Source organism: Pinus tabuliformis, chromosome X (genome assembly GCF_031772625.1).
Source record: "Pinus tabuliformis cultivar Carrire ecotype Pingquan chromosome X, CPIR1, whole genome shotgun sequence".
Classification (NCBI taxonomy): Eukaryota; Viridiplantae; Streptophyta; class Pinopsida; order Pinales; family Pinaceae; genus Pinus; species Pinus tabuliformis.
Window position 1 is genome coordinate 706291682 of NC_142308.1, and position 27982 is coordinate 706319663.

Sequence of the window (27982 nt, forward strand, 5' to 3'; positions counted from 1 at the left end):
ATTCTGCCTGGCTTAAACACCACTTGAAAATCATACTCCTGAAAATACAATAACCACCTACAAATCCTCCCCGCTCCCCAAGACAGGGTTGTTGATGACGTACTTTAGTGCATAGTGGTCCATGTACAATTTGAACTTGTTACCCAGCAGATAATGTATAAATTTTTTAAGTGTGCACACCATCGTGAGTCCCTATCTCTCCATTGTGGTGTACTTCAACTCCACTACAAACAACTTCCTACTAGCAAAGGAGATGGTACCGTTATCGAACCAGCGTAGCCGGACACCGATTTAGCTAGTTCGGTCGAGCTAGTCTATACGGAAAAATGGTGGCAACTCAGACTTTAGACTCAAATATTTTTTCTTAATGCCTCTACCCCTCTCCCAAGCCTATAAAAGTGACCAAACCCCCTCACATTTACTCACATCTATCTCATTGCATTTGTATGAGCATTTGTGAGGACTTTGTGAAGAGATGGAGTTGGTTTTTGGAGCAGTAGTGAGAAGGAGCCATGGGTTTCCCCATCTGACTTTGATTCAAAGTCTGAGCCAGATGATCTTGCCTTGTTTAGTAGTTGTAAAGGCCATTTAGAGCCTCCTTGGTTATGTGTTTTTGTTCTCATCTCTATACATTACATGTATTGGATAGTGCACTGGGTGCCATTTTGATATAATAGATATATTCATGAGCATACTTTGATCATATGTTGTCTTCTCTCTATATTCTAATGCTTTGAGTTTGGAAACATGAATGAAAATCTTTAAAAATATGTTTTTTCATAATAAAAAATAAATATTTAATGTATTTTTTACAACAACCGAATCATTGAAATCAACTAGGCCGAGTCGATACCGAGTCAGAGTCGGAGTCAGAATCTACCCTTGGTCGGTTCTGATTCTGAGTCGGAGTTTTAAAACTATGGTTTGAATACACACTCCAAGAAAAAATATCAGCTAGCCCCCAAAAAGAGGAATGAATTGGTCTACATCCACTACAATTTATAAGTCCTTCGATTTTAGCACTCAAAAAGTTAGGAGCTGGAATCATAAATTCTTTTCAAATGATAAATTTCGATTATTTACCATTCATTATTTTCAACACTTCATTTGCCACTTATCTAAAAAGTAAGTTTTTCAGTATTAACAGTGCAAAGAGGAAAGATGATCAAGCCATCAAGGCAGACAAGGTTGATCCAACATCATATTGGGTTGTTGAGCCAGAGGAACCACTGCTCATCAGCAGATGAGGACTTCAAATTTCACAACAGCGAGGCATGAACATCAGGGGAAGAGACCTCTACTTCCCATTCTCAAGTCTTGACTGATCAATATTTGCTTCATGCCACAGTGCAGCATCCATGATGCTTTGGAGTATGTACCATGTAGTTTGCACTTCAAAACAATATTATATTTGATAATATGTATTAAATGTATGCCAATTTTTATATTAATGTTATTATTAGGTGAAATTTTGCAATTTTTTGAAATCTGAAACATACTCTTGCTCTCTGCCTCAGCTATTTGCTTGCTGAGTTTGAGTTTGGCAACTATGATTTCAGGCAATTTTACATTTATTTCTCATCTGATGGCATGACAAAGAAGGGTGTTTATATTTATTGATCAAATGACATGCTAAAACATAGAATTCAACCATGTTCCATGTGAAGGTGAAACCTTGGATTGACAACAAAACTGAAAGCCATTCACTCAGTTGCATGGAAAAGACAATCAAAAGTGAATTACTATAGTTAGCAACATCTGTTGCTAAGCATTGGCACCTAAACATCATTACAAATCAAGAACACACTTTCAGATAATGAAACAACAAGAATGTTTCTGCCATAGAAGAAAATGCCAAACACATTTAAATTCTTTAAAAGGTCAAAGTGATAATTCTGAGACTGTATAGAGCCATATATCAGAGTTAGAATTGAATAATGACTTTCATCAAAGCATGGAGAACAAAAATCTTATTTAACAATAAAAGAGAGTGACCTATGAGCAAAGTTTGAAATGTTTTCTTCGGTGACATCCACCATACTGCGACTCTTGCTCTGATCACCAACTTATTTTATTATACTGAGTCATTTGGCATTCAATGCTAGGAGAGCTTCTGTAGAGTGTTCCAGCTTAACTCTATTTTCTGTTCTCACCACTAAGGGCCCATCACCCTAGGGTATTCTCCAAGAGACATTATAGGATAGATTCTCATCATGAACATTGTCATTCTTATATCTGAGAACTATAGCAAGTCCCTCCTCACTTACAACCTATCTCACTACTATGTTATGATTGTATTTATAGTTGACTCCCTGTGATACGTAAGTTTTTCTTTTTATTGTTGTTCTCTCAGCTTTTGGTTTTCTATTGTACCTTTGGGAGATGAATTTTGCACTACCCTTATCACCATTTTGTTAGGCTATGCATGCCAGTCCGATTGACCTATTTATCCAATTTCATTTCATTTGTTTCATCTTTTCTGTCTATTCCCCTTGGTACTAATATACTTAGCATGTCCTCCCTCCAAACTGCTGACAAACGTCAAAGGCAAACCTGTTTTCTATGGCCTAAATCAAATTGTATTATGGGAAAAATACTAGATTAATTAGTAAAGCACTTAAGCTCTTTCCTTCTGTTACACTATTTATTCATAATGTCCATGAAGAAAAACAATAATGCAAATGTCAAAACAATATGAATGCTATTAGTTGACGCAGCCTTGCTCACCCAACCTGATCCCCATTTCACCATATACCATATTTAATTATCAGTGCTTAAATCCATAGTATAACCATTACAGCTTTCCTAACCAAAAAAAAAAAGAGAAAACTTTCTTTACAAGATAGTTACTTCATAAATTCCAAATTGTAAGTAAATAAATAGTATATGAAACAAGTCTTTGGAAACAACCATATTTCAACCTTCCTATTATATGATAACAAGATAAAAGTAGAGTGCTGTTAGCATGAAGAATCCCTCGAGTCCAAAAACTACAAAGCTGCCATGCTTCTAATATGACAAGAAGTTTTCTAAAGCATGACTTTTGTTTGCAAAAATACATTTACATATGAGAGAAGTGCCAGTTCCCTTTGTACATCTCAATAATTGCAATAAAATCATATTACGTCAAGAGAAGAATCTGACAAAGCTGGAAAATATAAGAATAAAGCATTCCCAGTGAACAATAAATAGATTGAAGCATAAGAGGCAGGAAGGGGAGTTTGTTATTGAGAAGATAAGGATGTAAAAAACGACCCCAAATTTCAGCAAATATCATGCCCCAGATATATAAATGACCAAGTTTTCCAACTAACCCACTCTTTGCGTTCTCCTTATTGCAAAATATTGCAATCAAATGAGATTGTAGATCTGGTCGTACCTTAGCTAGGGAAGGGTAGCCACAAGAAAGATGTCCTCTGGCATTTTCATTGCTACAGTACAGAGAGAAGCTTCTCCACATAACTGCTCCATGTACGATAAGGAGAAGAACCTTCACAGGATATTCTTCATCTTCATAAAGCAGTGGAAACATAGAATAACAAGATACTGCATGACAGAAAAACAATGAAGAACCTTTCTGATTAGAAAAATCTGGAATCCTGCAAATAATCTGCTATAACCTTAACCAATGAATAAAGACTTACAATAAATTATCAGAATAGACAGCCTTCTGTGTATGAATATAATGTTTTGTTATCTACTTCCTGAATGTGACCAAACCCTGAGCAGTTGTAAAAGGAAACATGCCAAACAAATTCATAACTAGGAAATTGGGAAAACCCAAACAGAGAGAAGAGACAGATACAATAGACCAGGCTAAAGTATTAAGGAGAAAAGCAAACCTATTGACAAAATAATATAGTGGCCTGCATCCTCTGAACTGACTATGGCAACCAAGCTCAGTGGGATGACAAAGTGCAGGGAGGCTTTCTCGTGAACATGCCATCCAAACATGAATCCACATGTATATGCATATGCAACCCATTGTGTAATGTGCTGTTGCTGTGGACGCCTCCATATTTGGATGATGCATGGAAAGATTGATAGCACCACCAAAAAAAGACTCATCATAGGTGTGATCTGCCAACCTCATAAACCCAAATAAACAAACTGTGTAATAAGGGAAAAAATGACTAAGTTATAGAAATATAAATTTGACAGAAATATGAAAAGGAATAAGGTAGTAAGAAACCTGTGGCAGCACAGCATAGGGCGCAGAATCACCAACAAGTCCACCAGTCAAGGAGGCTGTTGCAGTATGGATATTGAAACCAAGCCTCCTAAGAGAAAAGGAAATAACTTTATCAGCTGTATTATAAAGTGCCCACACATTTGGAGCCCAGTATGCATGACAGAGGCCTCTTCCAAATGGAAATAACCGCTTCACTACTTGTGAAATCTGCAAGCAGAACCTACAACAATCAGAATCGCAAAGTAAGCATCAATAAATCCAAATATTCATCTAGAAAGAATTCTCACTAGGTACCCTGTTTCAGTCATGCAAAGGAGATCAAGTCATATATCAATAGCTACAATAATTACGTTTTTTGCAAATATGCCACGTAAAGATATTATATAACTAATAGCAGTCCATCGTCAAAATAAAAAATGATTGCAAAGTACGTGTGACTCTTAAACCTAAAGTACTACATGCTTAGTGTTGGCAAGCAAACATAATTGTAGGCCAGATCGATTCATAAGCAAGAACTGTAATGAAGAGCTGCAAAAATAACTAAATAAGGAAACAGATGCTCAGTTAAAAAAATCTTAATTCTCAAGGTTAAAGGCAATTGTTGATTATAATGTTTGACTATGAGCGAATAAAAAGGCACAAAATTTTGTAAAAATGTGGAATGCCAAGGGAAAAATCTTTTAAATATTCAGAAAACATCAGTTAAGATTCATTACAATAGGAGTTTACCAAATTAAAAACATTTACCAGCTCTCCAACTTTTTGGACTCTCATGGACAAGTCCAGGAAACTCTTCTCCGTTTAGACTTCTGGAACCATGTTCACACGTTGTTATCTTTCACATTCCATGTCTTCAAATATCTCCCACACTTTAACTGCTTGAGCAATCTCAAGCTCCTCTTCAAATGTTCTATACCAAAAATATGGTTCTCTTTCTCTTCAATGTTATATCTCAACAACTCTTTCCAGCATTCGTCTTCCACATATTTTCAATTCCAACTTTTTGCATGATTTTCCACACCTCCATCTGCCTCATATCTATTGACCTTTTGCTTTTTCCCTTTTTCAGGTTTTTTCCCTCTGCTCATTTCTCACTTCATCCTATCCTTCGTATTTACATGTAAACATAGGCATTTCATATTCCAATAGTTCCATCTCTATCTTTATCAACAGTTTTAAAACCTCATGATCAAGGACTAGAGAAAAGTTTGAGGAAGCCCCTTATGAGACTTGTTGAGAAATGTAACTAATTTCGGTCTTCATAATTGTTGTACTCATTTCAATATATAAGAAAATTATTATTATTAAAGCATGGGTTTCATGCTCATTATTGATGGTCTTCTAGGTAAAAGCATGTTCTTCGTGCTTCTAGGGTTTTTTAGGTCTTAGGACTTATTGTCATGAGCCAATGGAATCAACATCATGTTTATAAGACCCTTCTAGGCAATTTGTAATTGTAAAAAGAATTATTTTAGAGTTTAGAAAGTCCTGGAATCTCCAAGAGTACAAGTCGGCCCTGGGATCATCAACTCAGCTTAAAGGAGGGAATTTGACCCCTTGAGAAGGCTATATAAAGGAGCAGTTCGACTTCATTTGGCACACACTCACTCACAAGTTCGATCTACAAGAAAAAGTTCGATCTGTAGTTGAGAAAGGCTAAAGAAGGAGAGCAAAAGTCTAGAAGTTGGAAGGGCGAAATTTCTTGTTTTTGGGCTCTATCTCTCTCACACGTGCAAAATTTTAGGGTTTTTGGGTTGCAGAAACAAGTTGAAGTTGCAAGTCCAAGTTGCAGTAGGACGAAGTGCAGAATCTGGTAGCTAGAGGAGGGAAAACCCTTGTCTTGACCTCGTTGACCTTGGGATAGTTGTCTTGCTCTAAGTAGGTCTCAAGAGGAGGCTATATTAGGGTTTCCAAGAAGCCGCGAGGACAAAGTTGCAGATCAAGTAGCAGTGTTGTCGCTGGCAGGTCAAAGTTGCAAGGCGTAGCAGTTTGGTGTAGAATAAAGGAAGGTCTTGAGAAAGGGCTGACTTAGTACTAGGAGAAGGACTTGTCTAGGAATTGGGTCTTTGTATCTCATTTCAAGCAAATTCTAAAAAGAGAGCCTATATTTGTGTCCTCTTATGTTATTGTTATTGTTATTTTTCTTGATATTGTTTGATGAAAGATCTAACTAAAGATTCACAAGCACTATCAAGGTTGAGAAAAATAAGATATAATAGTTGTCGCTTTACATTTTCTAACATGGAATCAGAGCTAAGGTGAACAAGGAAGGCAGCTGGAAAGGAAACTAGAAAGGATTGTTGATCAAAAGATAGAAAGCTCTCGAAGCCTGAAAGAAGAAGACTGCAAAATTGTCTCTTTAAAAGATCTAGTTAAAGGCTCATTGTTAGAAGACCCTTCTAAACTAGGGTTTCTACATTGAATAAGATCAAGACTACATCAATCTTGCAAGGATGGTGTTGATCTCGCAAAAAGGAAGCTTATTTGTAAGGCATCAATCTTGGAAGTTGTTGGTGGAGGAATCCTAGGGAACATTTTTCAAAGACATCATCAAGAACTCTCTAAAGGTTTTAAAAGAATCAAGAATGTTGGAGACATCATCAAGGAAAATCTTGGTCATCAAGTAAGTAACATATTATTACATCATGCCTGAATCTTCAAGTCATATGGGTTATTTCTGCAAAGCATTGTTTTAAGATCCGACCGACTCAGAACCGACTCGGCCGAGTTGGTCCAAGCCAGATAAAAAATTTTCAACCCAGCAGAAAATTCGGTTCGATCAGCCGAGTCAGTGATGACTCGGCCGACTTGGCCGGATCCGTAACTACTCGGTCAGGTAGCTGACAGTGGCCAGTGAACCATAAAAGCACACCTTTTTTTATTTTTATTTTTATTTTTCTAAGTGTGGGGGACTCCAAAGGGGTTTATGAATTAGTTTGTTGGTCTTTGGGGTCCATTCCCCTCTCCCAAACCCTAGTATTTGATCATATTGCCCTACTAAGGCTATGCTATTCATGGTAATGTTAAATTCTTAAAGTAAAAGGATGAAAATGAAGATTAAGGAGAATGTAAAATGACTCAGGATGTTTGAGAGTGGTTCCGGCCTCAGTGGATTTCATATGGAGAAAGTAGAATTTTAGATTTCCTTCAAAATCCAACAAACTTATCAGTTTTTCAGGATTTCAGGATTGGAGGATTGCAATGTTTCCATTGAATTTTTTCATGTATTAGGGTATGGAACTCGTATTTAATCAAGAGCACCAATCCCTCTATGTACCTTGATGTTAGTGACATTGGTTGTCGAACTCCTCCGGGATTCGCTCCCAAACCGGGAGCTTCTGAAAATGTCGCTCCCGCTCCCGTTTTCGCTCTTGCTTCCCACTTCGCTCCCGCTCCCGTTTTCGCTCTTGCTCCCCACTTTCGCTCCCGCTCCCAAGTAACACTGAGCTAGATGATGTTGGCAACTCTAGCAGTAGCCAGTAGTACTGGTCACAGACTTTTGTTGTAGAGGCCATTTCTAGCCTCCTTGGTTATGTGTTTTTGTTTTGATCTCTATATCATCATCGTGTATGTATTGGACAGTGCACTGGGTGCCATTTTAATATAATGGATATATTCATGAGCCTACTTTGATCATATGTTGTCTTCTATCTATATTCTAATGCTGTGTGTTTGGAAACATGAATGAAAATCTTTAAAATTATGCGTTTTTATAAAAAATAAATATTTAATGTATTTTTTACAACGACCGAGTCATTGAAATCGAGCCGGCCAAGTTGATACCGAGTCAGAGTCGGAGTTGACCCTCAGCCAAGTCGGACTCCGAGTTAGAGTTTTAAAACATTGCTGCAAAGAGAGTAACAAGCTCATTGGGGAATCAAACTATCTAGCATGGAATAAAAGAATCGACTTGATATTGACAAAACAAGAAGTAATGGAATATGTTACTGAGGAAATTACTGAACCCGAGAAAGATAAGACACAAGAATTAGCAATATACAAGAAAGGGGAACTAAAGGAACAAAGGATCATAGTGGAATCCATTAAAGATTCTCTGTTCCATTTGTTACAAATTTGAAGACTTCTAAGGCCATGTATGACAAGCTAGTGCATTTGTATTCGGTAAGTACAACAGGTCAAAAGATGTCGTTAAGAAACAAGTTGTACAGAATGAAGAAGTCAAAAGATGAGGATGTGGCATCCTTCCTCATGAGAGTCTCTCAACTAAGAGACCATCTGCAAGGACTTGGGAAACCAATCATTGATTCTGAAGTAACCATATGTGTACCGAATGCATTGCCACGAGAATGGAGTAGCTTTGCAACAAGCATCTACTCCAAGAAGGATTCAACTCCCTTTGAAGAGTTGTGGACACAATGCATATTAGAAGAATCAAGGATCAAGGTCAAGGATGATAATGAATTTGGTAAGCAATCTCAAGCCTTTCTAGCTCGAGTCAAGAAGTTGAAGAAAGGAAAGTTCCGTAAGTCCAAGAAGAAAGAGATGTCCAAAGTGCAATGTTTTGGATGCAATGAATTTGGACACTTTAAGAGGGGCAGTCCAAACAAGCAGAATAATAAGAGAAAGGAAAGGAGTGAAGCTCATGTAGCCGAAGTTGTGGGAGAACCTGAGAAGAAGGCAAAGAAGGAAGAAGTGAAGGATCTTTACTACTAAAGGAGGATCATTGACTATCAGGTTCTTTGAAAAGTTTAATCTTTCCTTTAAAATAGTATATTTTGCTTAGCATCATAGAAAGAAGCATATGATAGTAGCATATATAGAATTTACATGATTAATTTGCTTTGTAGAGATCATATCGATAGATGGATATATAGACCATTTTGCATATTGATCATCCAGTTATTGTCTAACATTAGGTTAGAGGTTGTCATCCCGCTTAGTTGAATCAATCATGATTCAGGAAAGATCATGATTCAGGAAAGATCATCATTTTGGAAGATCTTTGGGAAAAGCACTATGACAAAGGGATAGTAGACATTCCATGTAATGTGGAATCAGCACTAGTAAAGGGATGAAAGAATGCAATGGGTTAGGATGCAGTCTCTTTGTGAGATATATGAATAGCTAGATGGTCGGATAAAAGCATAGGCATGCATGCTATATAAAACTTTGGATAAGATTCATGTAGAATCTTGTGGAAAGAAAGTTGGTCATAAAATATGCTTAGGTAGATGATATTTAAAATTTGACTTACTTAAGGGTGTATAAAAGAATTTAAAACTTTCTCTAGAATATATATAATAATGATTAACATCCAGTATAGTCTATGGAAGAAAAGTTGTAACTTGGTAATCAAGTTTGATCTTTGGGCACTCTGATGCATGAAGGAAGATTCTTACGGAGATGGACCAAGAGGATGTTGAAGGAATGACAAGGTCACCATGGTAAGGTAAGTCTGATTTTCATCATTGTTGGTTATCTGGTTAACATATTATTTTGCTACCTGGAAAAATGTTGCAATAATATATGATGGCAGTTGAGGCAAGTTTAACTATATGGATGAAGAATATTGAGGGAAGCTTAATATGTGGTACCTAGCAACTGTGAAGTCAAGATATAGACATCCTGAGATTAAAAGGTAGTGGTGCAAGGAGATAACCTGGACGTCAAAGGAAGATCACTTTCAAGAAGAAGTTATGATCAGCTTGAAGTTTGTGAAGGCTCAATATAATGCCTTCATATTGAAGAAGAAAGTGATGAGCAAGGAGATTAGCCTAGAACCTGTCACAAGATCAGCTTGAAGTTTGGGAAGGCTCAATATAATGCCTTCATATTGAAGAAGAAAGTGATGAGCAAGAAGATTGGCCTAGAACCTGTCACAAGATTGAAGAGAGAAGGTGGCTCCATGATACCTTGAAAGAAAGAAAGCTCGATGATATAGAAGAAAGAGGGAGCCAGGCAGCTATGAAGAACTGGTAGTTGATACTCTTATGAAGACAAGTTGTAAGGCTTGTGATGGTGACTTCCCAAATAGAAAGGAAGTATAGATCTTCTCTTATTTTGAGAGGGAGTAAAGGAGTCTCCTTGTATAGGAGCAAGGTTCTATTCTCAAGATCAAAGGAGAATAGCAATGGCTTCTTTGGTTGAGAGGGAGTGATGTTGGACATCACATGTGCATTCTCCTCTTTAAGTGATGAAGAGAGAATGGCAAAGGATTGGATAAGCATCTATGGTTTCCTTGAGGATATAGCATCCAAGAAAGGAAAGGGACCGACACTCTTTGAGGATGTGACAAGTATCCAAGAGAAGAGTGGTCGAAGAGGACCAATATTCTTTGAGGACTCGGGATTGGAGATCCAAGATAAGAATAGTCCTAAAAGGACATACCTTGTAGACATTCGGATGGGGTATGTACCTTGTAGAGGTAGTGCGGTATCACACGTAAAGCCTCCCAGCATAATTCTCTTGATTAAAGTAGAGCTTGTCCAGTTAGGCCTCAAGGACAGTGTTGGTCATGATGATGATGCTTACAGTATGGCTTATCAATCCGACTCTTCTTGAGAACTCTTCAATTTGAAATATGATGTTGTACTGTTTGTACAATTATGAATACCTCCCTAGTTAAGAGGGAGTGTCGAGAAATGTAACTAGTTTGGGTCTTCAATATTGTTGTATGCATTTCAATATGTATCCTATGTAACACACAAGAAAAGAAGAAAGAAAATTATTATTATCAAAGCATGGGTTTCATGCTCATTATTGATGGTCTTCTAGGTAAAAGCATGTTCTTCGTGCTTCTAGGGTTTGTTAGGACTTAGGACTTAATGTCATGAGTCAATGGAGATCATGTTTATAAGACCCTTCCGAGAAAATTTGTAATTGTAAAAAGAACTATTTTTAAGAGTAGAAAGTCTTGGAATCTCCAAGAGTACAAGTCAGCCCTGGGATCATCAAGTTGGCCTAAAGGAGGGAATTCGACCCCTTGAGAAGGCTATATAAAGGAGTAGTTCGACTTCATTTGGGACACACTCACTCACAAGTTCGATCTACAAGAAAGAGTTTGATATGTAGTTGGGAAAGGCAGAAGGAGAGTGGAGATCTGGAAGAAGCTGGAAGGACGAAATTTCTTGTTTTTGGGCTCTATCTCTCTCACACGTGCGAAATTCTAGGGTTTTTGGGTTGCAGAAACAAGCCGAAGTTGCAGGTCCGAGTTGCAGTAGGACGAAGTGCAGAATCTGGTAGCTGGAAGAGGGAAAACCCTTGTCTTGACCTCGTTGACCTTAGGAGAGTTGTCTTTCTCTAAGTAGGTCTCAAGAGGAGGCTATATTAGGGTTTCCAAGAAGTTGCAAGGACGAATGTAATATCCCCAATTTTCCTAAGCCATTTAGGAAATATTACACTTTTTGACAAATTCAGAATTAGCAACCATTTTGGGTTTTGACTTAGGAGAGGGAGAAAATTGAATTCTTCGTGGGTTGTGGGGGCTACCCACAAAAGGATTACGCACTCCCTTAGGAAAATGCACTTGTGGAGAGAGAAGGAAGGAGAAGGAAAGCGTACTAGTGCAGAATGGAGCCCACGAGGAAAGGAAGAGGATAGCAAGCATAAATAGAAGAGGAGGGGTCATCATTCGGTAGCTTTTATCAATCTGAAAATTATACTGTTTACTTGAGTTGTTGAGCCAAGTCAACATTGTGTTGTTCAGCACACGCGGTCTCCAAGGGGAAATCTCAACTCCTTCGATGGACTTCGAGTGCCACCCTAGAGGAGCCTTTGCTTTATTGTGGAGTTATTCGGAAGGTAATTCTACAAGTTAATTTGTGGCATTTTGGAGTAGTTTGGGTGCAAAGACGTTCCACGCTTTCCTGAGGAGAATGAGCTACAAAGTAGCAAACTTTCCGGAAATTTAGGAGCATATTCCCTCAAGGTTCAACGCCATTTTTGCAGAGGTTTGTTTGGTGGTTTGAGGGGCTACTTTATTGGCCGAATTCTTCTCTCTTTGGCTAGCACAGAAGTGACTGGTTTGGGGCTTCTGCAGTCATTGGTGAAGACCACTCATTGTGGAGGTTTGATCAGTGATTTTGGGGTTGAGTTGGCTTGGGGGCATAAAGAGGATATTGGGGGAGAATACTCAACATGTTTTAGGCAAAAAGCAGCAGTGTTTCCTGGAGGGTCGAATTACCCAATTGTTAGAGGAGCAGGCCATAATTGGGGGTAATTTCAGAGGTTGGAATTAGGCCCAATCCTTTCTGGGTTTTTCTGAGTTTGTTGAGGAGAGGCCAAGATTTATTTAGCAGAAGTTTCTGAGCACTCCTAAAGGCAAAATTCCCAGTTGGATTTCACAGGCAGAAGCAGAAATTGTTGGAGGGAACAGTTTATTCTCAGATCATTTCCACCACTTAAATTCGTGAGATATTGTTGGGTTTTGTTGAGAGGGTGGAGTAAAGCCTGTGGCTATTTTCTCATAATTTTTAGAGTAGTTTGGAGATCTAAATCAACAGTTCCTTTCCAACAGCAGCAACAATTTTCTAGGTGGACGCAAATTTGGTAGTGAAGCTTGGGATCTTGCCTTGCTTGTTGTAGCAAGCCAAGTTCTTTTATTCATACTCATTGTACTCCATCTGGTTAATATAATAAAAAGGCTCAGCGTTTTGGGTGTTATTTCTGGTGTAATATGGTATTTCTGGATGTGTACAATTTGTATTGCATGTGTTATGGTTGCATCACTGTTATCACTTAATATTTCCATTAGGAATATTACAGTGGTATCAAAGCCATGATCTTGGCCAATTGTGGGGGAGCCACCAAGATCATGGAGAATTTGGGCATGTATGCACAGTGATGGGTTAAACAATAGACACCCGTGGCTCAAGGAAAATTCAGTGTGCAAGGATTTTGGGGTGGAATCCTCTAGAACAATGAGAGGTTGGCCCAATTGAGGAAGGTGACAGACCAGATCCATCCTCATCCTTATAGCAGATTCACTAGGGGTGCACAGGTCGTGGGGGTACAACCATCTACACCATGTGGGGAAAGTCGACAGAATCAGGGCACCAAATATCCTCAAAAGGAGCAGGCAGAAAAGGGACAATTAGAGGGTGAGACCAGGGGGTGCTTTTGCTGGTGGCGACTTGGATTTAGATATCAGGAGCCCAAGGAGGAGGATGAGCACGATGCTGAGGGCACACAGGATGGTGAGGAGCACATCAATATACCCAGTGTGGCGCAGAAGTCACCATTGTTGGAGGCCTCATTGATAGCACCAGTTGACATCTTGGTGGAGAGAATAGAGCCTACACCCATAGATCCACATGTTGATGAGGTGTCGTCCCTAGATGAGGTGTCAGGAGACACAGAGGTACCCGGAGCCATGACCGAATCCCTAGATGGCAGCCACCTACAGTAGCATGGAGAACACATAGAGGGACGTGTGCTAGTTGTGGAGGGGCATTTCGTGACTCATGTTGAGCCCATGGAGGAGGATGAGCAGCCATCCTTGGAATCAACCATCGATCAGGAGCAGTCAAGTGCATCGGCAGCCAGCAGAGTTATCGTACTTTCAGGTGGCAGTCTCCTTCAAGCATTCATCGATGGGGCTCGCAACATTGTTGGTCCACCTCCGCATGTTGGTGAGAGAGGTCGTGTTACCTAGGCATATTACATGGATTGGCCAGACTAGAGAGATGAGGCGACACAAGTTGCGCAGGGTGCAACATTCGTAGGATGGAGGACTTGTTCTATGTGTGGGAGTTTGTGCATTCAACCCCTCTTGGGGTTGGATGGCGAGAGATTTTGAGTTGGTACCTGGTGGGGTGGGCTAGACTCATGGAGATGGTCGTAGTCCGCAGTGAAGCTCAATGGGAGCTCTCAGACATCGAGGGTACTAGAGGCCCAAGTTGGCATTGGGATCTAAATGGGGCTTCCTATCGATATTAGACATGTCGGATGGCTATGGCATTGATGAGGTAGTCGACCCAATGACTGAGCACATGCATTCCTTAAGAGAGTTCCAGTCAGCACTAGTGGCCAGGCAGTTTGTGAGCAGACTCCATGGGTTATTTTGGCATGTTGGTTGCGCATGGGGTCGTAGGACAAGTAGCATATGGCAGGAGCTGGTTGGAGGAGGTGGCATGGGTAGGTCGTCAGACCGAGCGTTGTATGGAGACGATGTTCTCCCATGGAGATATTGTGCGCAGGAGTCATCGAGGATCAAATATCCCCTCTAGCAGGTGTGGAGTTAGGCCACTCAAGTCTATAGGACGGATAAGGAGATATGGCGCGTGTCATGGTGGGCTCACTAGCAGAGTAGCAGATACTTTGGCACATGTGGAATACCGTATGTTACAGGCTAGTACAATAGTAGGCAGTGGTACACAAGACTGCACAGAGTTATGTCGTAGGGTCCAGTGTTATGTAGAGGGATGCGGATTGATACGTACAAACCCAATTTTAGGCCATAGCATCCAGTGGTGTGCAAGGTTATGAAGCGAGGAGCAATGGCCTGTAGAGGAGCATGGAGGTGCATGCAGGTGTGTGGTAGCATGTCGGTTTACACTGTGGAGTAGGAGTGACTCGCATCGCATTGAGTACTTGCGAGGAGTCTCAGGTACAGTGACTCTGGCAGGACGCGAGATAATGTAGGATGGGGCAGCAATAGTAAGGGGTATCCAATGGTGTACAGGGGTAGGCTACGATGTACAATGGCATGCCGAGGAGTACAAGGATGCTCGATGGTATGTAGGGGCGTATGGTGTTGCACATCGAGGTCTTGGAGGGTTGCCTCCAGGGAGACTTATGGATGGAAACACCAATCATAACTTTGGGTGTAGTTCACCCAGGATCGATGGGGAGACAGATGAGCGACACTCGATGGTATCCATGGGGACTCACACGCTTGTCCCTCTTCTACATCACTTACGAGCACAAATGATTTGATTGTTGTCCTTCAACACTCTAGGCACAAGCAACGAGGAACAAGGAGCTCACCCGAGACATTTGGATGACACTCATCGCACCAAAGGAGAGGCTTCTCAGCATGGCATTAGGTTGATGCGTGAGTTGACAGCGACAAGTTGGGGATGAGGTGATCATCTACAGGGGTGGCATATCATTCATCATCTGGGAAGCTTCTCACGAGGGAGACATGTGTCACTCTTTCCACAGGGCATGTCAAGACCATGCATGAGCAGAGGATACCGTGTACGACTGAGGCAGTTTTCCAGTATGTGTCCGGTTTCCAAACATTGTATTGGCACATTATCGAGAGGGCGAATGGCAAACTCAGTGGTGATGGTTGGTAGGAGCAAGACGGATCTGCATACACTGATTCGATTACGAGTATCAAATTCCCATCTATTGGCTGCATTCATGGGGTAGCTATTTGGCACATGTGGCTTCCAGTAGTCATTGGTACTACGCAGTGGCAGGCACAGGGCAATTTAGCATGCATCAGATTAGCTCATGATATATGGGCCATATATGTTGGTTGCATGCAGGGACTAGGGACGAAGCACCGATGGATTCCAGCAATTGTTAGAGCTATGCCACAGCAGGTCTGGCTAGGGGATCCAAGGATTCAATTGGTTGACAGGCCACTCCATTTCATGAGGAGCAGGACCATAGCAAAGGGTGATCTAGCTCACTTTGGGGTTGACACATGGAGGATCGCTGAGGCCTCCATTGTTTGTCGAGGCAAGCTTCTCCAATTGCGGCTCAATATCGAGATTAGCAATGAGTGGGTAGATATTGACATCAGAGAGATACCTAGGCAAGATGACCTTGGCCTTCGTCAATATTTCGCCACCAGGTTCCAAGGGAGGAGGATGCAGTGTGCACACGATGGGCAGCCTATTAGAGTCAGAGTGGCGTAGCGACAGCATGGCGGCGATTTTCTGAGACGAGCATGGGACCCGGGCATCGCAATACTAGATAGCTCAGCGACCTATAGGGGTGATCTGGCTGCTACAAGGGGAGATCATCCAGATCTTCCATTGGGGTTTTGTGACTCGTTGATGGCATGGGGGACTTCATCAGCATGGTAGGTTGGTAACCAAGAGGATATCAAGGGAAGCTCATGTGGAAGATACTTTCCCCCCCACAGGGGTTGGGGTGTATCTTCAAGAGTTTCCTCTTGGAGTGCATGAGGTGGACTACTCGGTAGGAAAGTCTCATGGGGAGTTGGACAGAGTTATGCATTGTCATGATGTTCTACTTATTGAAAGTATGCAGAGGGTTTCTGGTACCTACACCTGGCTGGATAGTGAGTGGAGCAAGGGGTGCTCCACACTGATCAGGGTGGCTCAGGATCCTAGTATCGAGGGATTCCTTTGTGACAGGATAGTGCATGGGACAGGGATGACTCGGTGGCACATTTGGGACCCTGGTATTATTTGCAGTGACTATTTGGGCCATCAGATAGTGGGAACGCTTGTTCAGGCATTGCTTGGGGACAAGCAATTTTTGGCGGGGAGGACTGTAATATCCCCAATTTTCCTAAGCCACTTAGGAAATATTACACTTTTTGACAAATTTGGAATTAGCAACAATTTTGGGTATTTTGACTTAGGAGAGGGAGAAAATCGAATTCTTAGTGGGTTGTGGGGGTCACACACAACAGGATTACGCACTTCCTTAGGAAAAAGCATTTGTGGAGAGAGAAGGAAGGAGAAGGAAGGCGTACTAGTGGAGAATGGGGCACACGAGGAAAGGAAGAGTACAACAAACATAAATAGAAGAGGACGGGCCATCATTTGGTAGCTTTTATCAATCTGAAAATTATACTACTGTTTGATTGAGTTGTTGAGCCATGTCAACATTGTGTTGTTCCACACACGAGGTTTCTGAGGGGAAATCTCAACTCCTTCAATGGACTTCGAGTGCCACCCTAGAGGAGCCTAATTAATGAATGAATTGAATTAATTTACAATGAGCTATGAAGCTCAATAAATAATACAAATGTATTTACATAGATAGAAACAGCAAGTTTCTACTAAGAAATAGAAACAACAAGTTTCGTCTAAGAAACTGCTAATAAGACAAAAATAGAAACAGCATTAAACACTAAAGTAGCATTATTCTAATACCCTCCCTTAATGCTCAATCTATTTACAACGCCTATAGACCCTCTGAATTTTACAAATTTATCAGGACCAAGGGGCTTGGTGAGGATGTCTGCTGGCTGGTCCGTTGTGGGAACATACAACAACTGAATGGATCCGTCTTCAACAAGTTGTCGAATGTAGTGACAATGGGTTTCCACATGCTTTGTTCGTTCATGGAAGACTGGATTCTTGGCAAGTTTGAGCACTCCCTGATTATCACAGAACAAAGGAGTAGGACCGGCCTAGGAAACATGCATATCCGCAAGCATACGTCGAAGCCAAACTGCCTCACAAGATGCCTTAACTGCTCCCCGATACTCTGCTTCTGTCGAGGAAAGAGCCACTGCCTGCTGCTTCTTACTAGTCCATGTGACAGCACCGGATCCCAGACTAAACACATACCCAACTGTAGATTTACGGTCATCAACCGAACCGGCCTGGTCAGAATCTGTGTAACCACTGAGTATAGGATCGGAACTCCGAGTGTACAGAAATCCATAATCAGGAGTGCCACACACATAACCCAGCACGCGCTTCGCTGCTATCTAATGATCAGCGTTAGGAGCTGACATGAAGCGGGAAATGTAGCTTACTGCAAAACTGATGTCAAGTCTAGTGGCAGAAGGTAGATGAGGCTACCCACTAATTGCCTAAATAAGGTTTCATCCACAAGGGGTGAGGATGACTGAGCTGAAAGTTTGAGCCCTGGTTCCATAGGAGTCGTGGCAAGTTTGCAATCCTGCATTTTGAACCTGTCCACAAGATTTCTGGCATACTTGGACTGAGAGAGAAAGATGTTGTTCTCAATCTGCCAGACTTCAACCCCAAAACAGTAATGAAGGAGTCCCAAATCTATCATATCAAAGGTGTTGCACAAATCTTGTTTGATGCCCTGGATCAAATGTGTTGAACTACCAGTAATGATAAGGTCATCCACATAGACAACCACAAACAAAATATCATCACCAGTATGCTTGATATATAGGTTTGCATCAGATGGGCTCCGCTGAAAGCCATGATCTGTTAGGTACTTATCAATTTTCATGTACCAAGCCCGAGGAGCTTGTTTCAGACCAGAGAGTGCTTTGACTAATCTACAGAATTTTTGTTCTTGACCGGCAACCTTGAATCCTGGAGGCTGTGTCATGTAGACTTCTTCCTGTAAGTCACCATTCAGAAAAGCACTCTTTACATCCATCGGATGGACTTTCCAACTGAACTGGGCTACTAAGGCAAGGACGAGTCGTATGGTACTCATCTTGGCTATAGGAGCAAAGGTCTCCTCATAGTCGATGCCTTCCCTCTGTGAGAACCCCGAGAAACAAGGCAAGCCTTATACTTGTCTAGGGTTCCGTCAGCTTTGTATTTCACTTTATACACCCATTTGCAGCTAATGGGCTTCTTCTCTGTAGGAAGATCAGAAAGGGTCCAAGTGTGATTCTTCTGAAGACTCTGGAATTCAGCTTCCATAGCATGTTCGCACTCAGGTGTACCCTTAGCCTCTGAATAGGTTTGAGGCTCAAAAATACTGTGTAGGTTAGCCATAAGAGCAAAATTTACTATAGACTGTTGTGTGCTCTTATTTCTGGAAGTTCTACCTTCAAGGAGCTCATTATCCCGGAGATCACCAATAGTTTTAGCCCACCATTTAGGCCGGAGAGTAGAGGAACCAATATCAGGAGGAGGTGGAGGAGGCTCAGGAGCAAGAGGAACAGCAAGAGGAGGATTATGTTCCGGAGGAAGCTCAGGTAGTGCAGCATCAAATATTGATGCTACATCATCCCTCCCATCAGGTGGACCTAACGGAAGAAAAACACTGTGAGGCTGATCCTCAAAACACTGCTCAGAAGGAGACTGAAAGAATCCTCTGTCTTCATCAAATACTACGTCCCGACTGAAGCTAAGACGACCAGTAGTTATATCTATCAGCCTATAGGCCTTGTGGTGATCACTGTACCCTGTCATCATGAGTTTCTGGCTTTTGGAATCCAACTTAGAGCGCTTGGCATCTGGAATCCAAACATATGCAATCGAGCCAAATACTTTGAGGTGACTGATCGTAGGCTTACGACCAGAGCAAACCTCTTCTGGAGTCTTCCCTTTAACAGCCTGAGTAGGTGATTGGTTAAGAAGATAGACGGCAGTAAACACTACTTCAGCCCAGAATTTGTTCGGAACTCTCCTGTGTTGTAACATGGAACGAGCCATTTCAACAGCCGTACGGTTGCGACGTTCAACAACACTGTTCTGCTGAGAAGTGTAGGGTGTAGTTAACTGGCGTTTGATGCCATGAGTATCACAGAAGTTGGAGAAAGCAGAAGAACAAAATTCCCCCCCATTATCTGTCCTAAGAGTTATGATATTACAGCCAGACTACTTTTCAACTAAGGACTTAAACTTCTGAAAGATATTAAAACCATCAGATTTATGTTTTAGAAAGTACACCCACATCTTTCTACTGAAATCATCTACAATAAGCAAAAAATATTTGCAACCAGTAATAGAAGATGCATTCATAGGACCACAAATATCAGCATGAATTAACTGGAGTACCTTAGATGCGCGCCAAGATTCTCCATCCTTGAATGAAGACCGATGTTGCTTGCCAACTTGACAAGCGCCACACACTCCCAACTGCTGAGTCTAAATATCAGGTAAACCTGACACAAGTCCTTCCCGAGATAGCTGAGAAAGATACTGAATGTTTAGATGCCTATATCGTTGATGCCACAGAGTGTTGATGGGAGAAACACGAGCTGCTAGAGCCACTTTTGGAGAATCACCAGTGTCAAGAAGCCTATATAGACCATGATCCTCTAGGCCAAAGGCAACCGTAAGACGAGTCTCCCTGTCAATAATGGAGCACTTGTGCGCATTGAACACCACATCGAGCTGAGGAGAGTTCCACATAATCTGGCTGACAAACAGCAGATTAATTTCCATACCAGGAACATAGTATACATTCAGGAAGATGAGTGTGCGCCCACTAGACTGGATCTGAACTGTACCTCTGCCAACCACTATGTACTCCTCACCTCCACCGAATACCATGGAATCATTGAAAGATGAGAAGTCAATAAACCAGTCACACCTATGAGAGAAATGGCGTGATGCTCAAAATGTTCTGCAACATTCGTTGTCTGATGGGACCCTCCCTGTTTCTTTTGTTCAGAAGCAATCCTCTGTCGGAAATCTTTTTGCATGTGACCGAACTTGTGACAGTAATTACATTGCACATTTTTCTTTTTAGCGAGATCAAAAGGTTGAGAAGAACCTTTCTGCTGAAAAGACTGATAGGACTGATATTTGGCAGCAAAAGCATTTTCTGAGGAGGCTGATGAAGCACCACTACCAAACTGTTGTTTCCAACGATCCTGCTGCATGAGTTTTGTGCATAACTCTTAAAACTTCAGATCAACATTAGCGGAGGTAATGTTGAGTGTTTCTATGAAGTGCTCATAAGGTTTTGGTAGACTTTTCAGAGTGATAACTACCATATCTTTTTCCTCCATGGTCCGACCAATGGCTTCGAGCTGATCTCGAATGTCTTTAATCTTGTTAAGATGTTCCTGTAAAGACATATGTTCTTCCATCGTGATGGAGAACAACTTATTCTTGAGAAAAAAAGCTCTACTCTTGTCGGATGTCTCATGCAATTCCTTCAAATGTTGCCAGATTTCGACAGTTGTCTTGCCGGAAAGAATCTGCGGTAACTGACCATCAGTCACAGAGAGTTTGAGAAGCATAACAGCCTCTTGATTTCGATCATCAAACTTATCTTGATCGGCACCAGTTGTACCAGGACGGAGCTCTTTGCCCAAAACCAGCTGGTCAAGACGCCTATATTAAAAAATGGTCAACATTCTCTGTTTCCAGATGTTATAATTGGTGCCATTAAAGCGCTCACTGCCTTCCAACATCAGATTGGTTAGCGAGGCCATCTGCATGTTTCCCAAGATACTGAAAACAACAAAGGAGTCTGACATGGCTTTCAATGCAGATGCCAGCTGACTCGAAAAATCGAGGCACAGAAAACGATGCACCCAGAAAATTCTGATGACTGCCCAGTTGAGGTATCACAAAACCCACATCAAATCTGTACTCAGAAAAAAATTTCGACAAACGAAAAATAAAATACCTGGGCCAAAAAAAAAATTCTCCGTATTGATATAACGTTGGTCCGTTCCGCGTGCCCACTACCCGTCTCAATGTGTACAACAGGAATTGATCTTTCTGTACTACAAAACTAAAGTCAATGGAGGGAATACTCATCTGGCACACAGCCACGATCCAAACCCTCAGCCCGATCGTTGTTACCAAAATGTCACGTCTGGTCAGAACAAAAGCCGTAGCACAGCAATACTAATAGCGATCGCTCAAGTGTAAATGGTGCGAAAAAAAATTGATTTCTCTGCCACACTATTCCTTCCGTCTCGCGAGAAATCCAAACTGTTGTAAAACTTGTTGATTCCTGAACCTGGGCGGATGGAGCCACAATAAAAAAAATAAAAATAAAAATAAAAATAAATAAATAAATAATTCACGTGAAAGATAAACGCAGATTTTGCAATCGCTCGCTGTTAAAAACTGCTACGCACGTACGCGGGGACTCGCATGGCACCTAGCAGAACACATTCCTTCAAAGATGATGCCACGGCCCCAGCTCAAAAATTATGACGCCACGCGGAGAGGGAAGCTGCATCGGCCACAGTGACGCACAGGAAGTAGTCAAGAAGTCTCAAGGAATCGCCGTCGAGATCACCGAGAAAGCCGATCAAATCACGGACTTACTCTCGACACTTTGATAATTCCGTGCGCAATGTCTGTCACAGGAGGTAACGAACAGGGTAATGATGAAACCCCAAGCAGAGCCCGTCCTTGAATCAACAGGTGCCAACGTTAGTTAAAACCGACGAATCGCTCTGTCTCCGTATCATTAAAATATATATATATATATATATATATATTATAGACTCCTCGCACAAAGAAAAATCCACAGCATGAAAGCAAGCACTCATATGAAACAATGGCATCTGCGATGATGCAACAAATTCAAAAACCTAGAGAGCAATTTCGAAATGAAACACAATTTTTCACACAATGAAAAATTATTTCGAAATAAATACCCAAGCTTTGATACCATAATCAATGAATGAATTGAATTAATTTACAATGAGCTATCAAGCTCAATAAATAATACAAATGTATTTACATAGATAGAAACAGCAAGTTTCTACTAAGAAACAGAAACAGCAAGTTTCGTCTAAGAAATTGCTAATAAGACAGAAATAGAAACAGAATTAAACACTAAAGTAGCATTATTCTAATAAAGCCTTTGCTTTATTGTGGAGATGTTCGAGAGGTAATTCTACAGGTTAATTTGTGGCATTCTAGAGCAATTTGGGCAGAGAGAGGTACCACACTTTCCTGAGGAGAATGAGCTACAGAGTAGCAACATTTCCGGGAATTTATGAGCATATTCCCTTAGGGTTCAGCAGCATTTTTACAAAGGTTTGTCTGGTGGTTTGAGGTGCTACTTTACTAGCCAAATTCTTCTCTTCTGGGCTAGCACAGAGTGACTGGTTTGGGGCTTGCGCAATCATTGGTGAAGGCCACTCATTTTGGAGGTTTGATCAATGATTTTGGGGTTGAGTTGGCTTGGGGACATAAGGAGGATATTGGGGGAGAATACTCAGCATTTTGGAGGCAACAAGCAACAGTGTTTCCTAGAGGGTCGAATTACCCAGTTGTTAGAGGAGCAAGCCATAATTGGGGGTAATTTCGGAGGTTGGAATTAGGCCCAACCCTCTCTAAGTTTTTCTGGTTTTGTTGAGGAGAGGCCAAGATTAGTTTAGCAAAATTTTCTGAGCACTCTTGAGGGCAGAATTACCAATTGCATTTAGCAGCCAACAATAGAAATTGTTGGAGGCGGGCACAGTTTATTCGTAGATAATTTCCACTAATTGGGTTCGTGAGATATTTATGGGTTTCGTTGAGCAGGTGAAGTAGAGTCTGTGCCTAATTTCTCATAATTTTTGGAGTAGTTTAGAGGGCTAAATCAGCAGTTCCTTTCCAGCGGCAGTAGCAGTTTTCTGGGTGGACGTGGATTTGGTAGTAGAGTCATTTCCAGTACGTGGGTACCATCATATTCACCTGGGATCTTGCATTGCTTGTTGTAGCAAGCCCAGGTTCTTCTATTCCTACTCATTGTACTCCATCTGGTTAATATAATAAAAAGGCTCAGCATTTTGGGTGTTATTTCTGGTGTAATCTGATATTTCTGCATGTGTACACTTTTTATTTCAAGTTTATGATTTCACTACTGTTATCACTTAATATTTCCATTAGGAATGTTACAACGAAGTCGCTGGATCAAAGTTGCAAGTCGAGTAGCAGTGTTGTAGCTGGCAAGTCGAAGTTGCAAGGTGTAGCAGTTTGGTGCAGAATAAAGGAAGGACTTAAGAAAGGGCCGACTTAGTACTGGGAGAACGACTTGGTCTAGGGATTTGGTCTTTATATCTCATTTGAAGCAGATTTTAAGAAGAGAAGAGTTTCTAGGTTTTCCCCTTGCAGGGCTTTTGCCTTGGTTGAGAGCCTATATCTGTGTCCTCTTTTGTTACTGTTATTGTTCTTGATATTGTTTGATGAAAGATTTAACTAAAGATTCACAAGCACTATCAAGGTTGAGAAAATAATATATAATAGCAATCACTTTACAATTTCTAACAAGGCTAATGGTTAAGGTTCACGGCAAAGACCAAAAGAATAATGTGTTAATATAATCTATGGGATAAAAAGTTTTTTGAAAGAAATATAAAAGTGGGTGTTTGAATATATTTCCTTATTTGAATATGTTACACCATCACTCTCATCTCATGAAAAAGTTTAACTCTATGGCAAATCCCATATGGTGTTTGATTTATTAAAGTAAATAAACTTGCGAGTATACATTCACACGGACTGATTCTCATCTTGCATGTCGAAAAAAGTGATCGGCTCTTTATACAAGTCTTCTCTATGTTTATATTTTACAAATTATATGGCTTGCCATACGAGTTCCAAAATCTTAGTTGTAGCTAGTACAAGATGCTCATGCTATCAATTATTATTTATTAGTCCCCTCCAACACTTTTTCCTAACAAGCCACTTACAATCCAAACACCCTATATTATGAAGAAAGCTATGTTTGACAAAGATTGGCATCCATATCAAATACAAGCAAATAAAATTGCCCAATAAGTCATTGAAACATTGATTACTCAAGGTCATCATGGATCCCACCATTTTGTAGATCAAATTTGTGGCACACTAGCACACACCATTCAAGCATTTCCAATGGGATTGTATCTTTCAAATGATTTAGCTTAGTATTGTTGTAGTTTTGTAGCTTCAGTTGGTCTTCATAATTTGTGTTAGCCCTCCAAAATTGACAAATACTAATTGCACTTCAAGTCGGCTTCAAATAAAGAAAATTTTAAATTTTAAATTGTGAATTTTGCCTCCCAAATGTAAGGTCAGCGCCTCCACAAGTTCAAGTTGGCTCACCCCAACAAACACACCTATTTGGCCTCATCCATTCACTATAAATAAGACATTTGTCTTCTTCATTTGAGCATGATTTTTGGATCACTTTTGAGACAGAATTCGGACCAATCCGAGGCAGAATTTCGCGCTAATTTTAGGCCTAATCTTGTCTAGAAAGAAGGACAAATTTTCTAAGGCTCAAGCTGATCGAATTTTGGAGACTACTCTTATGTTGGTTGACCAGGTTTGACCTGGGTTTGATTCTGATTACTCTTGTTTCTTATTTTGACTGGAAAGAACAGATGTATTCTTTGTTGAATGGACAAATTTCTCGAAGAAAAGGTTGTTGGGTTTTTCCCTTGGTTTGGGGTTTTCCCGGGATAAATTTTATGTCCTCTTGTTCGGCTTTCTCTTCTTGATCTTACTAGCATTATTTTTACTATTCAAGATTTTTGTTAATTTTGGTATGTTCTATGCTTAAAAGCAATTTACTTTAAATTTCTTATTAGCCCAATATCAATTTCCAGAATAGCAATCACATCAGCATGATAGTAAAATGCAGATGGAACATAAATATAAATGGTAGAAGACAAGCCAAGACAAGAGGACACAAGATGTGGCACCAGCTAGGGACAAACCCCAATGTGGGAAACCCTTGATCAATTCTTCTTATATTCTTCATTAATTCAGCAGAGAGAGAGATAGTACAATTATACAAATATGTAATTTTATGACAGCAGCAGCAAAACCCTAACCAGCAAAGTCAAAGCTGGTCAAACAGGTGAGATTCAACCTCTAGACAATCTCGATCAATGCTCAATCAACTCGGCCTCCAACAACAAGGAAAGTCTACCCAAAGCAATCTGAAAAGTGCAGTCAAACTTCAGTCAATGTTGGACACATCTACATTCAGCCCTCATGCTAGTCAACGTTGGTCAATGCATAGTCAAAACAGGTCAACAGAGCTGTCCAAAAATGCGGCCTACCAAGGAGAGGCAACATAACTCAATCTGCAGTCAAGAAAAAGTCAACGTTGGTCAATGCTATCAAATCTACCCACCTGCAGCTCGGTCAACCCTAGTCAACGCTGCCCTAAACAAAATCTGCGTCCTCCTCCTTTCAGCCACACGTGTGAGAGAGATGTTCCTCTAATGCGTAGGAGAGAGAGAAGAATGTGAGATGAGATGAGTGCCACAAGGTCTCCTCCTTTTATATGAAACGTTGAGGATAAGCTGGGGGTGAAAATCACTGTTTTGCTTGTTGGTCAAGAATACAAATAAATTCATATCTCCATGAATACATGTCGAAATCGGATGATCGTTAGATCAATCCTACACCTCTCAGAGAGAGGAATCCAAGAAAAATATCAACTGCCATAAATAAGGTGACCCACATGGAGTTTGGCCCTAGTTGCCAATTTTAACACTCCCTCTCAACTAGAGAGAACTCCATCTGCTAATCCATCTGTCTGTCGGTATTATCTCTACCATCAATGCACTGCTTTGCTCTGCTGAACTATGAAGAAGAAGAAGTGATCGAGAATGTATCATACCATTCTCTACTGACCCGAAGTCAGTCCCAGATAATAGAGAGTGTCTCATAGCACTCTTACTGACCCGAAGTCAGTTCCAAATAAAGAGAGTGTGTCATACCACTCTTACTGATCCAAAATCAGTGCCAAATAAAGAGAGTGTCTCATACCACTCTCACTGACCTGAAGTCAGTTCCAATTAATCCTAGACCAATATCATCCTAGCATAGGGAGTACAATAGTACACGATGCGTCCATCAGTAGTACTATGGTCCCTATCCTCATTTCCCTACTCATTGGCCAGATGAGAGGTACTTCCCATGAGTCCCAGACTGCATGGGTAGGATGTCTCAGTAGGAGAAGGATGAACCACTCATCCTGCCTACATGTCGCCACGGGGTATCACAGGGAAGGTTGAACCACTCACCCTGTACATAGCAAACCACTAGGGGAAGGCTGAACCACTCACCCTGTACCTAGCAAACCATTAGGGAAAGGCTAAACCACTCACCCTATGGTAGCTCATCGCTCCAAGAAGTACCCCAAGCCCCCCAAAGCTCCCAGAACTCAAAGTACATATCATACAAGACCTCATAAGAGGGTCTCTCCACGACTCCTAGTCGTTCTCGAAAAGTCAAGAATTTGACCTTTCCCAGGGGCTTCGTCAGAATGTCGACGACCTACTCATCTGTCCCAATATGATGGAGCCTTATTGCTCCTTGTTGTACCATATCCCAGATAAAGTGGTATCTGATATCGATGAGCTTGGAGCGATCATGAGATATGGGATTCTCTGATAAACCGAATCCCACTCTGGTTGTCACAGAGGATCATAGTAGTATCTAGCGTATGTCCAAACAGCTCACTAAAGAGCTTCCTCAACCAGACAGCTTCACAGAAGGCCATACTCGCAACAATGTATTCGGCCTCAACGGTGCTCAAAGCCATCGACTTCTGCTTCCTGCTCATCAAAGATATCGAAGCAGAACCCAAAGAGAAACAGCACCCAGAAGTGCTGTTGCGAACCACCACACTGCCTACCCAATCAGCATCGGAATAACCACGCAGCCTTACATTCCTGGCAGTGTATCTCAATCCATGAGTGATTGTGCCACGAAGATATCTCAAAAGATTCTTGACACCAATCCAATGTGAGTGATGAGGCTCAACCATATATTGGCTCAACGTGTTGACTGCAAAACATATATCCAGGCGGGAGTTCACCAAGAACATCAGTGCTCCGTGAGTTGACGATACTCAAAAGCATTTCCCAATACAATTCTGGCAACATTACCGCATAACTTCTTGAAGTTAAGCTCCATCGAGGTAGTCATGGACTTGCAGTCCAACATCCCAAATCTCCAATATCTTCACCACATATTTTCTTGGAGATAGGAAAATTTCTCCTAGCTTTTGCCAGACTCCAACCCTAGGAAGTAGTGCATCAGTCCTAGGTCCTTCACCTCAAATTCAGAAGCCAACTCCCTCTTACATTTGTGAATGAGAGAGTCTGCACCAATCAGAAAGAGGTCATCAACATACAGCACCAGTATGAGAGGCTTATCATCTTCAACTTTAAAGTAAAGGTTCGGATCGACTTCACTCCTAGTGAATCCCAACTTCATCAAATAGATATCGATCCTCTCATACCAAGCTCAGGGTGCTTGCTTCAGC

At 41.1% G+C, this 27982-nt stretch overlaps 1 protein-coding gene across 1 annotated transcript in view; it reads right to left on the reverse strand.

Annotated features, from left to right (window-relative positions):
• Window positions 1-2898: 2898 nt before the first annotated feature.
• LOC149141931 (ALG6, ALG8 glycosyltransferase family) overlaps window positions 2899-27982 on the reverse strand; it is a 46646-nt gene continuing 21562 nt past the window's right edge. The window contains exons 2-4 of the mRNA XM_089447624.1: window positions 4193-4399; window positions 3843-4080; window positions 2899-3546 (exon numbers count right to left, since the gene is read on the reverse strand). Of these exons, the coding sequence (XP_089303750.1) occupies window positions 3122-3546; window positions 3843-4080; window positions 4193-4399 (870 nt within the window). The 3' untranslated portion in view covers window positions 2899-3121. The remainder of the gene's footprint in view (window positions 3547-3842; window positions 4081-4192; window positions 4400-27982) is intronic.